General features: G+C 39.7%; 2 protein-coding genes across 2 annotated transcripts in view; both read left to right on the plus strand.

Moving 5' to 3' along the window:
- Nucleotides 1-2,611, plus strand: part of srms (src-related kinase lacking C-terminal regulatory tyrosine and N-terminal myristylation sites) — a 19,000-nt gene extending 16,389 nt beyond the window's left edge. Inside the window, exon 8 of the mRNA XM_047569962.1 lies at nt 338-2,611. Coding sequence (XP_047425918.1) covers nt 338-537 — 200 coding nt within the window. The 3' untranslated portion in view covers nt 538-2,611. The remainder of the gene's footprint in view (nt 1-337) is intronic.
- Nucleotides 2,612-4,140: 1,529 nt separating this feature from the next.
- Nucleotides 4,141-14,856, plus strand: ptk6b (PTK6 protein tyrosine kinase 6b). The gene is made up of 8 exons (XM_047569949.1): nt 4,141-4,753; nt 8,261-8,382; nt 9,612-9,775; nt 10,149-10,308; nt 11,507-11,668; nt 11,913-12,094; nt 12,179-12,332; nt 14,020-14,856. Exons 1-8 carry the CDS (start codon nt 4,332-4,334, stop codon nt 14,199-14,201), a joined length of 1,548 nt encoding a protein of 515 aa, XP_047425905.1. The 5' UTR covers nt 4,141-4,331; the 3' UTR covers nt 14,202-14,856.
- The last annotated feature ends 98 nt before the right edge of the window (nt 14,857-14,954 follow it).

Raw genomic sequence — 14,954 nt, forward strand, 5'->3', positions numbered from 1 at the left:
CACTTCATCACCAAATGTGGATAAATCCTCCTCTGAAAATGGTTTCAAATAAAAAAACGGTTTCCTTTTTTACGTTTTATGTTTATTTTTTTTATGTTGAGTTACAGTGGTGACCAGTGAGCTTGGAGCTGAGTGTACGTCATTTTACTGTTTAATAATAACATGCAAGATTTGAATCTGACCACCTTAACTGGACCATGTTGCAGTGCTGCTGGTGACTTCACCTTTAAGAATGGAGATGTTGAAACCTTCCTGTTGGAGCTTCACAATGGATTATTCAGTTTGACTTGTGCCTGAAACTGAGACATTGTATGATTTTTACTCCTCTCTCTTTCAGGGAAGAGCAATAAGGAAGTGTTGGAGCTGCTGACATCTGGTTTTCGGCTGCCTTGTCCAACCCGCTGTCCTCAGAATATTTACCGCATCATGATGGACTGCTGGGCCGCTGTGCCCTCCAAGAGACCTTCGTTCCACGCTCTGCACAGCCAGCTGGATACTATATATGCCAAGATATATTTTAAGACCATAGAGGTATAGTAAGAGGAACATTAGAATATGTTCTTCTCCAAGAGGTCTGAAGACTACACAGAGACCGAAGAAAGGAGTGAGGAAGAGTAAGGACAACTCTCACTCTCTCCTACAACAGGGTACTTTAAAAACACCAAGGTGTAAAAAGGACAAAGAGAGCAACAGATGACAAGAAACATCTGTGAAATGTCCAAGATTATGATGGGATGAAGAAGTTGCTTGGCCAAATCTGAAGGAATATGTTATAGGCTAAAAGACAGACTGACTGTAAACAGTCTGAGAAAGGTGTGTATTACACGCACTCGTAAAAGACACTAAACCGTCAGCACATTCACTGCACCGACCGTTTTTAATTTTGTACCCTTTTGTGTTTTATAAATAACGGTTTATTACTTCTGTACGTGCCATGTCTGTGTGGACTCACAGGCCAGGACTTAATGAATCACTTTGTCTTTTGACTGCAAAGCCGATGGTAAAGTGGAGATAATGTGCAATAATTAAATGCTTGCTGTGTTTTTCAGCCACACTAGCAGATGGAGTCTATAGATTCTAACGTGGGTCGACCACTCATAGCTTGACAATGATATTTGGTTGAAATCTTCCACGACCGTTCATCTAGTCACTGTTTGTCTTATTTAAAAATCATAAGACACTGAATTCCCGTCAGCTTTAGTTGTACTTTGAAGCTAGAAGACCGACCAGGAAGGAAACTTCCACTGAAATTCTTTCAGTGTAAATATGGCATGCAAACATTGTTTTAAGATCCACTTTTTAAAAAATCCAAATATCCTTTGAAAGGAGACGAGGATGTTGATACCACTAATGTCTCAGTATCAACCGTGCTGCTAGAGCCAGGAGGTGATTGGCTTAGCTTAACAAACGCAAGAAGAAAGTTGTTGTATCATATTTGTTTCACTCAGTAAAACTCAGTAATTCAGTGTAACCATTTCATGTTAGCCAGAAGCATAGTTCTCTTAAGATTTTCTGCTGTGGCTGCCAAAGGTTGGCAGCCATAGCCAAAGTCATTGCCATCATGGTTACGGTTTCCTCATGCCTTCAGTTGTTGTGTTAAACCGAGCCAACCACCTACTAAGGATTCAACACTCAGACAAGAATGGTATCAAACTTCTTATCTAACTCTCGTAAAGAAAGCAATAAAGCAATAGCCGCGTTTACCTAAGTATTAAATGATTGTATTAGGAGCCTTGCTGTTAATATGAATCCAAAACAATAGCAGTTTGGTGACATACTAAACTAAAATAAGAAACCCTTTGGCATGTCAGCACTGAGGTTTAAACTGAGGAAAGTATAGTGCCGCTCTGACCTGAGCTTCACCGAGCCCGAGGGCCACTGTTCAGAGGATAAACCTGTTCACTGATGTGAAAAAACAACCTTTACTCTGGCACCACTCTCAGGACAGACATTACATTTTTTTGTCCCACCAGGAGTAAAGATCCCAGATTCGTATTTTTCATCTATTCATCAATTTTTTTTTGAGTTTATTATTATTATTAACCCAAAAACAAGTTATGGTTCCATCTATCTTCAGAAATAAGACTTCAGTTTTTGTGCATTTTTTGGAGACAGGCCCATTGCTTGAAAAGCCTGTGGTACACGGAGCCATGTGTACAGTCCTTAAGTTATTAAAGCGCTTCTAAAGGCCCTAAACAATGGCCATTTACAACTAGAGTGCCTATGTTTACAATGCAGACTCTGTACATATACTGACCAGTTGAATATGGACTATGAAACCCGCAGTAATGAACACTGAGTCTAAAAAAAAAAAAGAAAAGAAAAAAGGCACAGTGAATCAATCATACTCACAGGACTCTTCCGAGGGGTGGGGGGGTAGTTAGATTTCTGCACCACAAAATTGTACAACAATGTTGCAACTTGCAATGCAATTTCAGAACAATGTAACTTTGGTCTTTTATGCATGGCATTCACAGCAGACGAAGACAAGTTCAGGAAACTTGAGCCATAATCACCAAATCACAAGTCTGAGTGTGTTTTTGCCTGTGTGGTATCAGGTAGCCAACACCAGGAATGCAAATAATAAAGTATTTTAATTATTGTTTTAAAACGTGTCTCATTTTTTACCATCATGTGCTACATGTGCACATGTGCTTTCACATGCTCGCAACTTAGAAATTTGAGGAATCTGAGCCGACACAAAAACCTGATGGCAACAAAGATATGGGGTTTGTCCTGAATTACTCACAGTGCCACTCTTTCAAATAAGAGTTGCAACTTCACAGTTACGGAACAGTCTCCAAAAAATTTAAATTTATTCAGCCAATTATCAGAACACGTCCAGGTGCACACAGTACAGAGAATTCACCACAAGGTTCAAACCACGCACAAAACCCCCAGGAACACAACAGAAACACCAGATTAGAGTTTGTTGCCAGACCAGTCCTGGAAAAGCATTCTCTTGAAAGATGAAACTCAGGTGAACTTTTGACACAACAATGGGAAGAAAAGTATGGAGAAGTCCTGCAGTGACTTTGACCCAGTGAAGCTGGTTTTCACTTGCTGAAGACAAAGCTAAAGGCGTAAATATCCACAAACAACATGTGAACACAGCTGCATCACAAACCTGGCAAAGCATATCCATGAGTTACAGACTTCACGTTGTCACTGGCTTTATGTTTTGATAACAACTAAAAAAAAAAAAAAAAAAAAAAAAAAAACTTCTGTGGACGCGCAAGTTATTTCTTTTCTTGGATTGTAATCAGTCCATTAAATCATCCAATCCATCATTATTTTTCTTATTTTTCACTGACCTCTTAAACATTTTTGACCAATTATATGTAAGTAGCTGGTCACTAACTGTCCCTAGTCATGTGAGTTTAATGTGGGCATCAGTCATTCACAACTGAAGAAGCTACTTGGTTGAGTGGAAAAAGCTCCAGTCAGGTACCCTTGTCTTGGCTTATTTTATAGTGTTGTAAGATTTGAAAATCTGCAACACAGCGAACTTGTAACTAGAACATGTAGAGTTCAAACATTTGGCCGAGCTTAAACCTAATCTTATTGTTTTACACTCAGTTTGGATGACTTCGTTTGAAACTTGCTGCACTGGTTTATTTTCTTTTCACAGGTACTTCTATTATGAAAGAACAGTTGTTATATATAGAAACAAAACCTCTGAGTAGAAGACCTGCTAATCCAATTTTCTAGAAATCTGTCAAAACAAATGAAAAAAAAAAAAGTTCAGAGAGTGAAGTTTAAATATGAACTTGTTGTTCATGAAAGTAGGTCACAGTTTAATCCAGTGATGCATTTTGAATGCCCGGGATGTATAACAACAGAGAGAACGTTCATCTTTTATTTTATTTATTTAATTAATTCATTTTTCACATCACAGCTTCCTTCCGTTGTCTATTTCCTATGCGCCTTTAAAGCTACCAGTGTGCGCTATAGGCATCTTATGGATACTGATTCCTAAATTATTCATAAAAGTTAACTGTGCCAATAATAGTTGTGACAATGACTGTGTTGAGTTGTGAAACATCTCGGCCATAAATCACCGATTTTACTGACTGTATTTTAGTGTCAGTCTCATGACAGATCATAGGCGGAGTTCTCATTCCTTTTATACATAAGGAAGTCATTGGGAGTCCTTCGTGCGCATTAGTCACACTCTCGGTAAGACTACAGTCGCAGTTTCTCTTTAAGGCATACCAAGGATTCTAGGCGCCCCATCCTCTCGACCTGTCGGGCAGGTGTAGTCGGCTGGCTGGGCTGAGGCGCACAGAGGCTGAAGGGGGCTCTAAACAGGGCCCTGTATATGGTCACCTATGGATGGGTGTCTGCGGAAAGGTTGCCCGTGTCTAGAATTGCTATGGCAGAGGATTTTCAAAGAAAAAAAGCCTGCTCCCAGTAGAGGGGACAGCAACCGTGGTAGTGGTGGAAAAAGCAACAGCAGCTTTGAGGAGGAGAGCTGTGAGGAGACCCAGGAACCGAGCCAGCCGCCGCCACAGCCGCCGTCGCCGTCTTCGAAGAATGCTCCGTCTAACGGCTGCATCTACACGGCGCTGTGGCCGTTTGACGCCCGACACCAAGATGAGCTGTCCTTCAAGGAGGGGGATCTGTTCAGTGTGGTCAGCCGCAGTGGAGACTGGTGGAGGGCGCGGAAGATCGACAAGAACGGGCGCGTCCTGGACACCGGGATTGTCCCAAACAACTACCTGGCGAGGGCTGAATCTTTGAAAATGCAGCGGTGAGTGATCAACCTTGTTATTATAATAGTGTTACTGTGCATTAAGTCATAAACCGAGACCTTGGACTCAGAAAAAGTTGTACTAAGTGCCTGCTCATAAAACACATTTTTTCCTGGCACACGTGCTCGTGGTAAGACACAGGTGAACGCAGTATAAGACAGACTAATGAGGTAGGTTATTATTCAACATCATTAACTTCATGATTTATTCCAGTCGACCAGTAAATGATTTAAATATACATGTCCATAAATCCTTTCATATCTAATCAGTGGGTGCATACAGTCTTTCTACTCCAGGCACTGAATTTAAAGGTGTAATTTATATCTTCTGCCTACTTACAACATTCCCTTCAAATTATTTATTATGTTACAGAAAATAATAAAACATTACAAGCAAATGCATGTTCTTCTACATAGGTTTCTGCTTGAAACATATGTCTACTTTTATTCAATAATAAACCATTTTTAAAAGAATGTTTCACAGTGCTGAACTCAGGCTTGTTTACTACTGACTTTAGTCTGAAAGTTTCACTGCAGAGCTCTGAGCCCAACTTTAAACTTGGGGATCTAATTTGTTAATTTGTTTCTTTTAAACAGTGACTTGACAACAGATATAAAAGTCAAGAAGAAAACGCATGCAACACAAATTCCTGCACACAACCTGCAATACACTAGAAATGTGGTGCTGCTGGTTGGACTTGTATTTGAATGATTTTGGCTATATTAATGAAATACAAGTGCAGTTTTTACGCCTTCAGTCTGTCAGTAGATTTTACTTTATATAATACTGTTAGCTTGTCTGGGCAACAACAAAATCTTTTTACATGTGACAGAAACACAGAGATAACAAGAACCCTCACATCGTGGGCAAAATGTTTTTATAATGTTTACGACTTTTAACAATCCGCAAAACACGTTTGTCTTTAATAGTCAAAACTCAGCTGTGACAAAGGTCTTCCTCTTTGCTTTCTTTTTTTTTTTTTAACTTTCTATCCAGCACAAGCTCTCTGTTGTATGCAACACTACGAGAAATGTCAAGAGCAACTTTCATAATGTCAGTCCCATGTCTGTGTGTCTCTTAGCAGTGATGCAAACTGGGACGCAAACACTTCGACCGTCAGCTTCATCACTTCTTGTTTTGTCATTCTCTCACTGTTTATTGCTTCAACAGAATAGGAAGTGTGCAGTGCGTTTATTCCCATGTGTCAACAGGTGCTAAAAAGCTGCTATTAATTATAGTGACTTTATTCTGATTTGTCACGCAATCGTACATGTCAGCATAGAGCAAGAAAATGATCCGTATGTTAACAGTTATGTGTTAGAGGACGGTCAGTTGCTTTTGCAGTGTGCACAGTTTTTAATGGACGCAAAATAAAATCAGACATACGTGTTTAAATGCCACAAGTCAGTAATGCCAACAGAAACTTTTTGACAAAGTGGTTCTGCCTGCTGCTGTGTAAAAATCTGTCAGAAACATAGCAAAAAGACATTTTATCCTTAATTGGACAACATTGAATTCATTTGAAAGAAGATGATCAAAGGCAGCCATGTTTTGTTCTCAAATGCCATGTTCTCAAAGCGTACCAGTATCCAGAATAAAGAGCAATTCAGGCAATAAGAATATGTAAGAATAAGTAGGCAATTAGAGTAAGAATACATGCATCAATATTTTTATAGCATCAGTAACGATACAAACTGTCTTACACAACCCAGAGCCTGAGACCCCTAGAGCGAGGGGTGTCATTTGAGCAGCAGAAAACTTTTTTGAATAACTTTTTTAACATCCTGGAGAATCCCATCTGGTTTCTACGTGTGGTAATAATGCAGAGAGCAAAATACTGTCGCAGTTTTCTAAAAAACCACGCCAACACCTTCATATAGCTTGTGGCGTCTGATTGACATTTCAAAACGTGAAGACGCTGAGACACCCAAGAAAACAGACTTCTCCCCCCAGCAGGCATTTTGACTTGTCATAGAAGGGAAACAAGTTTTATTGACTACAGCTCTACTCAAACATGTATTCCAGTCAGAGAACTTGTGAACTCACTTGCACGATGCCAGGAACAGGCTAAAACTGACATTCAAAAAATGTGCACGAAAGCAGAAACACTGACTGGCCAAACGCAGCAGAACAGTAACAGAGTTAATAGTTTGTGTAAGAGGTTGGCATAGAGCAAGTTGATGACGGCTAGATCAATCTAACACACACAGATAGTTGCCACATTGTCTAGTTCTTCAGTAAAACCACAACTGCAATTTCTGGGTACGCTTTGTTTGTTAAAAGCATGTCAAAACTCACTGTCTCCTTCACTCCCAGAACAATAACAATGAAAACAGTCACTCCAAAATACACCAATCAGTCATAACATTATGACCACTTTCCTAATATTGTGCAGGTCTCCCTTTTGGCTCCAAAACAGTTGTGACTCATCAGAGAATGGACATGGGTCTTCTGAGGGTGTCCTGTGGTGTCTGGAAACAGGATGTTTTTATTTGGGTCTTTGGGTCCTATGGGTTGAGGGGAGGGGCCTCTGTGGATCATCCCACAGATACTTGATAAGGATCTAGTGAATTTGGAGAACACTGAATTGTCGCCATATGGTCAACGCTCTTTGCTTCTCCTGTCAGTAGTCGTATTCCTGTGTTTTCAACCGAGAGTGTTACAGCAATAAAAATGATTTGAGCAGACCTGCACTAGAGCTGAGATGGTAACCTCAGGCTCCAAAAACGTGTGGTCCTCTCATCACTCACTCCATTAACTGTGTTTACTCATTTTGTAAAATTTGCTGCAACTTATCAGTCATGTTAACCATTGTTACCACGGAAACGTGACTCTTGGTTCACTTGTAGCCTTTGAGAGAGGTGGCTAAGTTTATAAGAAGTCTGCGTTAATTCCTGTGAAACTGTCTGAACTGTCAGAGAGTGGTCCAACACTACAGAGCAGGAACTCATCACATAATAATAATGGTGAATAGCGTTTGAATCATGGCTATCATTATGTACTGTAAATCTACAATCTACAATGCTGAGTCAAAACTATAACAACACACGCGCAGCAAAGTCCAAAAATAACCTAGAGTTATTGTTCTGCAGGTGACAAGTACTTGACAGTCTAAACTGCACAAACAGGTTGTTTCATTAGCCAAGTAGAGTCAGTTCAGGCTCTCCAGTGCCAACAATGTTTTAATAACTTAAAGCCTCAGGTCACCATTGTTATGCCTATTCTGTTTTTGCATATGACAGCTTTTCACCTGTTTAGATAGCAAATGATGCTTTGCAGCAGACATTTGTGTATTAAATTAAATTTTGGAGAGTATGTGCCTCAACATAAGTTAATGTATAATACGTTAGTTTAATAAATGTTCAGATCTCCCATACTGTACATCCAAGAGCATTTTACCTACTGTTAAGCCTCATCCTATGCCCTGTCATATTTAATGTCCAAAACAATACAACCAACCATTTCCTGCTAAATCATTGTCATGACGTCTTTATGTCTTTGTCCAGATGGTATTATGGGACAATGAATCGCTTCGAGGCCCAAAGACACTTGTTGGGACCAGGGAACGAAGACAGAGCATTCCTCATTCGACACAGCGAGAAAGACGACGTCGGATACGTTCTCTCAGGCAAGAAGACAACAGGCAGGGTGTCATGGTTTAGAGTAGAGTTAGACAAACAGTGGTGTACTGTATATGAGAGGTAGGAGAGGTATAGGAGAAAAACATATCTAAAATATAAATATTATTCTTTAGTTGGAGCAATTTGTGAAAGCCTCCAAACGGTTCATACAGCTCCACTCCACTTTTTACAGCACTGATTCTATATTCTGTGTTATATCTCTGAATTGTCAAAATTGTGATTATTGCAGTACATACAAAATATAGAAGAAATTTGTAGAGCATACATGGAAGATATCTACTTCAAAACACATAGTTCGGCTTGTGCTCCTAGTGCAGCTTATTCACTGTCTGTTGGAAGGACAAAAGTTATCTTAACACAAAGACTGGAAAGGGGCAAACAGCTAGCGTGACTCTGTTGTTGTAAAAATGAGAGCCCCCAATCATCTGAGAACAGGAACTTCCTAGAACATTCACCTAGTGTCTGACAACTTCTCAGAGCTGAGACGCAACCTGACACATGCAGTTACCTCCAAAAGCTTCTGCTCCTATAGTATCAATATCAGCTCTGATTTAGACTCTGTATTACTGTCGCACTTCAGGCATTTTACTGATGACCTTAAAAAGAGCAACAGCTCAAGCGTAACCGCTGCAAATGTCACTATTTATGTTTTCCGTCATTTCTACTAATCTGCACCTTTCAACACAACCCAATGGTTTTCAGTTATGAGAATTCCCAAAAGGATCATATTAGGACAGTAGGGCTTGGACCTTATTTGTTCCTCTGGGGACATTTTTGTGATAAAGTCTGGATGATAAACACTCCAACAGTTGATTTTCATTATCCTGTTGGTGTCATTTGGAGATAAAACTTGTCAGTAATATGTTTCACTGTAGCTTTAATCATTTTACCACCCACACCATTTGACCATTTGCATGTCATGTCCTGCCAGTTTACTTTTTCTCTAGATTTTAGTTATAAACTAAATAAATACGGTGGTATCTAAGAATAAATGGAGCCGTAAATGGAGTATAATCATCACATTTTGTTAAGACGGCAAATGTGGGGGACACAGGAAAGAGGCATGAAATGCAGTAAAAGGTTGAGGCGACCAGGAATCAAAATTGAAATGCACATGAAAATTGTGAAGGAAGCATGTTTTTCCCCCATCTATTTTCAGGTGTTTTCATTTTTATTTTTAACAGCTTCTTCTTTTTGCCTGTGAATCTTTCTGCAGTGAGGTCTGACAATCAGGTGAAGCATTTTAAGATCCACCAAGTAAATGACTGTAATTTCCATGTGGAGCACAAGCACCAGTTCAACTCTCTGATCGACCTGGTGGAGCACTACTGCGTCAACAGCCTCAACAACATGGACCCACTGGGGACTCCCTGCAAGAGGGTGAGACAGGATATGTTGGTTAACTGTCTGTTAGCTTCTTAATTTTATTTGTTCCTCATACCGTATGTCTGGTCATGTGAAAACACTTTGTGTTTAATGGTGTCATAAACTGTTTTTCTACTCTTATTTGTAATCTTTGTTACCATCAGTGTCAAGGGTTCTGTGGTGAACACTTCTCCCAAGTCCATTACAGCTTCTGTCTCAAATGAAAATGACATGTCAGCGCTTAGCATAGATAGGTTTTTGCTGGCTATAATGATTCTTCAAGACATTAAAACTAAACGTGTCGTCAGCGCATGTTCACGTAGAACAGAATGAACGTGCTGTGTTATGTCTCTAAATAACATACAAATGTGTGTGTTTTCTCAAACAGAAAAAGCCCAACACCCTGGATTTGAATCACTTGGGTGAGTGGGAGCTCCCGAAAGAGGAGTTCACCCTGGAGGAAGAGCTGGGCAGCGGCTACTTTGCTGATGTCTACCGGGGACGCTGGAAAAACCATATTAATGTCGCCATCAAGATCCTCAAAAGTGGTATTTGATCAAATGCTTATTCCATTAATGGTTTCTGTTTGTTAGGGAATACTAAATATCACTTCAGCTCAAAGGTCACACAGTAATCGGGTAGGGATGGTTCTGTCTGAGAGCCGGGAAAGGTCTATGAATCACTACTGGTGCAGGTATAATGAAATGAAATTTGCCAGATTTATAATCCACGATATATTTATTGATGCAAACGATGTCATGAAAGGAGAAATCACTTATATAGCCATGAATCGTTTTGTGTGCTAGACTGTAAATTTGTTTCAGCTGTAAAGGTGGACATTTTAATTTCAGGTTGCCGGGAACGGCACTGACTATTGTGGTTTATCTGGAATCTAACACTAAGCACCACAGATGACAATCTTTTGTTCTCACTCCTTCCTGTGTTTGTACAAAGATGAAATGACTGACCATCTTTCCCGAAATGGCACAAATCTCTCCAAAGTTAACCTTAAAATAGTCTGACTCAGATAAACAGTCACACTTATTTATGCCCCAGTTATTGGGTATGTAAAATGAATCAGTGCATACTGTAAAAACTAGCACAGTCATCATCGTCAGTGACACACTTATGGTGAAACATTAATTGGTAAAGACAGATTAAGATTAAGGAGACATTGAGGAGACATTTCTAGATCCATCAAGGTAATCCCCATCTGCACCCAACTGGAAATACAAGCAGCATGGTTATGTGTGACTCACTCACAGACTGAATTGTGCAATATATTTCTTCCCCCATAACAAGATGTGTTTTCATTGAGGGAAGCTGGACAAAAGAAGTAAAGCAAGTAAAAACCCAGTGACTGGAGTTAAGGGGAAGTAAATTGTTTCAACAGGAAACAGATCTAGACTGAAACTTAGGGACCAGTTTAGTGTTCATGATTCATTTTTGCCAAATGTGGGGTATCATCACTATCTGAAACCTTCCTCTAGTTTTTACAAATAGGAGACTGATGTGACAGAACAATGTCTGTAGCTGCTTTTAATCACTATTTACGCCAAGTGACATGACCTACATGTGACTCCAGTCATTTCCCTTCTATTATTTGCTACATGTTGAAAAGGAACAAAGCTCCGACATGCAGCTAATCAGTTAATGATTGACATCATGGTAACGTCGTCCCCTGTTCCTATTTTTCTCACCCTGCGTCCCTTATTGCCCTAATTTTAGTTCTCCCTCTCTCTCCAGACTCGGAAGTGAACCACCGTGAGTTTAATAGGGAAGTTCAGATTCTGAAGACTCTGCGCCACCGCCACCTCATCTCTCTGTTTGCGGTGTGCACGGCCTCAGCGCCGTACTACATCATCACTGAACTGATGGAGAAAGGCAGCCTGCTCAACTTCCTCAGAGGTAAACTCTGTTCGTCTTTTTCTTTACCCTTGAGCACACACAAGCTTGTGCAAAATCTATCGACAGAGGAACGATGAATATTGCAGCAGTGACAATGAAACGTATTGCATTACAGAATGCAAATACAGTTAACCAGCTTTTGGTATAATGAAATAAAATGATTGATTATTAGTAGTTTTTATTCATATAGGAATTATTTCTGGCCTTATTCTGGTTGTTTTCTGGGCGTTCCCTTCTTTCTCAGGTCCAGAGGGGCAGCAGCAAGACGTTGCATCACTCGTTGACATGAGTGCCCAGGTGGCGGATGGGATGTCATACCTGGAGCAGAAGAACAGCATCCACAGAGACTTGGCGGCTCGAAACGTCCTGGTTGGAGAAGACTACATCTGTAAAGTGGCCGACTTTGGACTGGCCCGAGTCATCAAGGTATGTGTGCACGGAGTGAGGAAGGGCTCCAGTCCTCCGTCGTCAAGGCGGCATGTCTGATTTGACTGTGCAATCTTCATTCAGGAGCCGTTCTACATCACAGAGGACAAAAAGATTCCCTTCAAGTGGAGCGCTCCTGAGGCCATGCAGTACGGAAGGTTCTCCAACAAGTCGGACGTCTGGTCTTTTGGCGTTTTGCTCTATGAGATTATCACGTATGGAGGCATTCCTTATCCAGGTTTGTGTAATCACATGTTTTTTTGTGTGTGTAACCTGCTTTTAAACTACTGTATAATGGTAATTTCCACATGGACAAAAAACAAAAACAAAAAAAAAAAACATTGGAGAAATCAAGATTTGCGTGAATGTTTGAACATTGTCTCCATTAATACAGAAGAGACAAAATACAGATTTTTATCCATTATCCAGATGATTGTTAAACAACTTTCAAAAAGACTTTGGAAGTCCAACAGCGCCAACACTACAGCTACTTTCACCCTAGCATGAAGCTATAATGTTGCCAAGAAGTCCCTTGTGTTTAAATTGACACAAGAATTCTACTGATAATCACAACAATGATCCATTCAGCATATCTCAATCAAACAGACTGACCTGATCAGAAGGGATTTTTAATCAGAGGGGTGGTGGTGGTGGTGGATAATTGGATAATTTGTTTAATAAGAAAATACTACGTTCCATTAACCACTATATCTGATACGTTATCTCCAGTTGAAATAAATACAATGTAATTTCTATTCTGAATGACAGTCGGTACAAACTATATTCACCCCTTGGATAGATCGATAACAACATATAAATAATAAAAGTGTATTTAAAAGATGAGCATATATAAACAATGTACAAGGATTCTAAAATATATACTAATATACTAAAATACCATATAGAAGGAAACTAAATGTAATACATATGGAAATAAAATATCTGGTAACATAGATATAATGTACAGTATATTGTAAGATATATAAGATATTAAATATATAATGTTGTATGCAAAATATACAGTAGGAGCAAGTAATGTAATGTCCTCCTCAACCCGTCCATGGAGGAGGACAGAGACAGCGGCCTGTCACTGAATGAGCCTCTCTGCCTGACTATGGTGTTGAGTAGAGGGTGGTGGACGAGGTCCTTGACTTTCTTGACACTAGCGTCCATTTATGAACAGATTGGCCATTTTAATTTGCAACACTGTACAAACAACTGTCTCAACTGTCGAAGTGATTACAGATTCCTACAAAGTCATTTCAGTTAATTAAGAGGTGTTTGTCCAAATGCTCTCCTCCTTCAAGCGAGTATTTAGTTGATCCACCTAAGGCCTCAGTCACGGTGCTGAGTCTGTCTGGATAGATCTCAATCAGGATTTTACATCTTCACACTGCAGTTCTACTTCATTCTTTGCAAAACTGCTCGAGCTGTGTCAGGTTGCACAAGGATTGGATTCTGGACACACGTCTTCTTACTATATCCACATGATTCAACGTTCATGTTCAAGAATAATAAAAGAGCCAGATTATACTGGTCATGATTCCATTTATAAAACCAAAAAAACTAGGAAAACATATGGGGAGGTGGACTGGGTGATGTGTATAGGCACTGTTTGCTTCTGTTTGTTTTAAGAGATCTTTTTAGTGTTCATGTAAACAGCTAAGTAGGAATTGCTGATGAGGACGATTTCAATCAGGTTTAAGAAATATTGCTGTGCTTAGACAATGTAATTGTTATTGTCTATAAAATGTGTCCTTTACTAAGTCTCCAACACACAGACTCCCTTGTGAAAGTAGCGCTTCAGGACTGAGACAACTTGCAGGTGTATCTACAGATATTTTAGTCAGAACACATGTTCAACTGCTCTTCACCACTTCTGTATTTGTTTTCCTCTTTTTGTCTGCTTCTCTGCCCGCCTCCAGCTTTTAATAACCAAGAAGTGTACCAGCAAGTTATAGATGGATACAGGATGTCAGCGCCGCCAAAATGTCCCGATTTCCTCTATAATATCATGATGAAATGTTGGGATGCCGAACCAGATGAAAGGCCAGACTTCAAGTCCCTCAAAGAGGAACTAAACGCCTTCTCCTATAAGCTTGAGTGAATGCGGCTTCCTGCAGTACTCACTCAAAACCACAGAGGGGCGGCAGAGAGACTGTAGCTTTTCCTTGAGGACTCCTTCGAAAAAGGAAAAGAAAAACTTTTTTTATAACTTTTCACATGTAAACCTGAAAACCCTGATGCATTTTAATCAGTCCACTAGGTCTACAACTGTTGTTTGTTAACTATTTGAGTCATTTTGTAAGCAAAGATGTTGTCAGTTGCAGTTTATCCACTAAGACATTATGCAGGTTTATTTAATCTTCTCTTACTGTCTTTAGTTTTAAAGCCCATTTTTTAAAAGTGTAAGCAGTGTTACATTTCACACTTCACAATTCTTCATTTTCTTTTATAATTGTGTTAGATTTCAAAATCAATAAAGAGTTGGTTTATTTTTAAAGACTTTCTCGGTGGTTTACACAGCCAACAAGAAACCGTAAAGACATGTGCAATAAAGTGACTATTAGTATAATCGGAGAGCTCAAGATAGATTTTGATATGATATGATCCTTTTATTGTCACTAGTACAAGTACCAGCGAAATTAGCCATCAACCCGTCCATACATATACAAAACATACATACACTTTGACAAAGTGGGGGTAGACAGGACAAGAAGACAGAGATGGTAAATAGAAATACAGAGTCACGTGAGGAGAGGGGAGGAGAAAAAACAACAACCCCCATACTATGCTCCTGTGAGGAGTACAGTGTGGGAACATGAAAAAAAAACCTCAGCAACATAAGCACATAATAAGT

The sequence above is a fragment of the Mugil cephalus genome, chromosome 1, assembly GCF_022458985.1.
Source record: "Mugil cephalus isolate CIBA_MC_2020 chromosome 1, CIBA_Mcephalus_1.1, whole genome shotgun sequence".
Classification (NCBI taxonomy): Eukaryota; Metazoa; Chordata; class Actinopteri; order Mugiliformes; family Mugilidae; genus Mugil; species Mugil cephalus.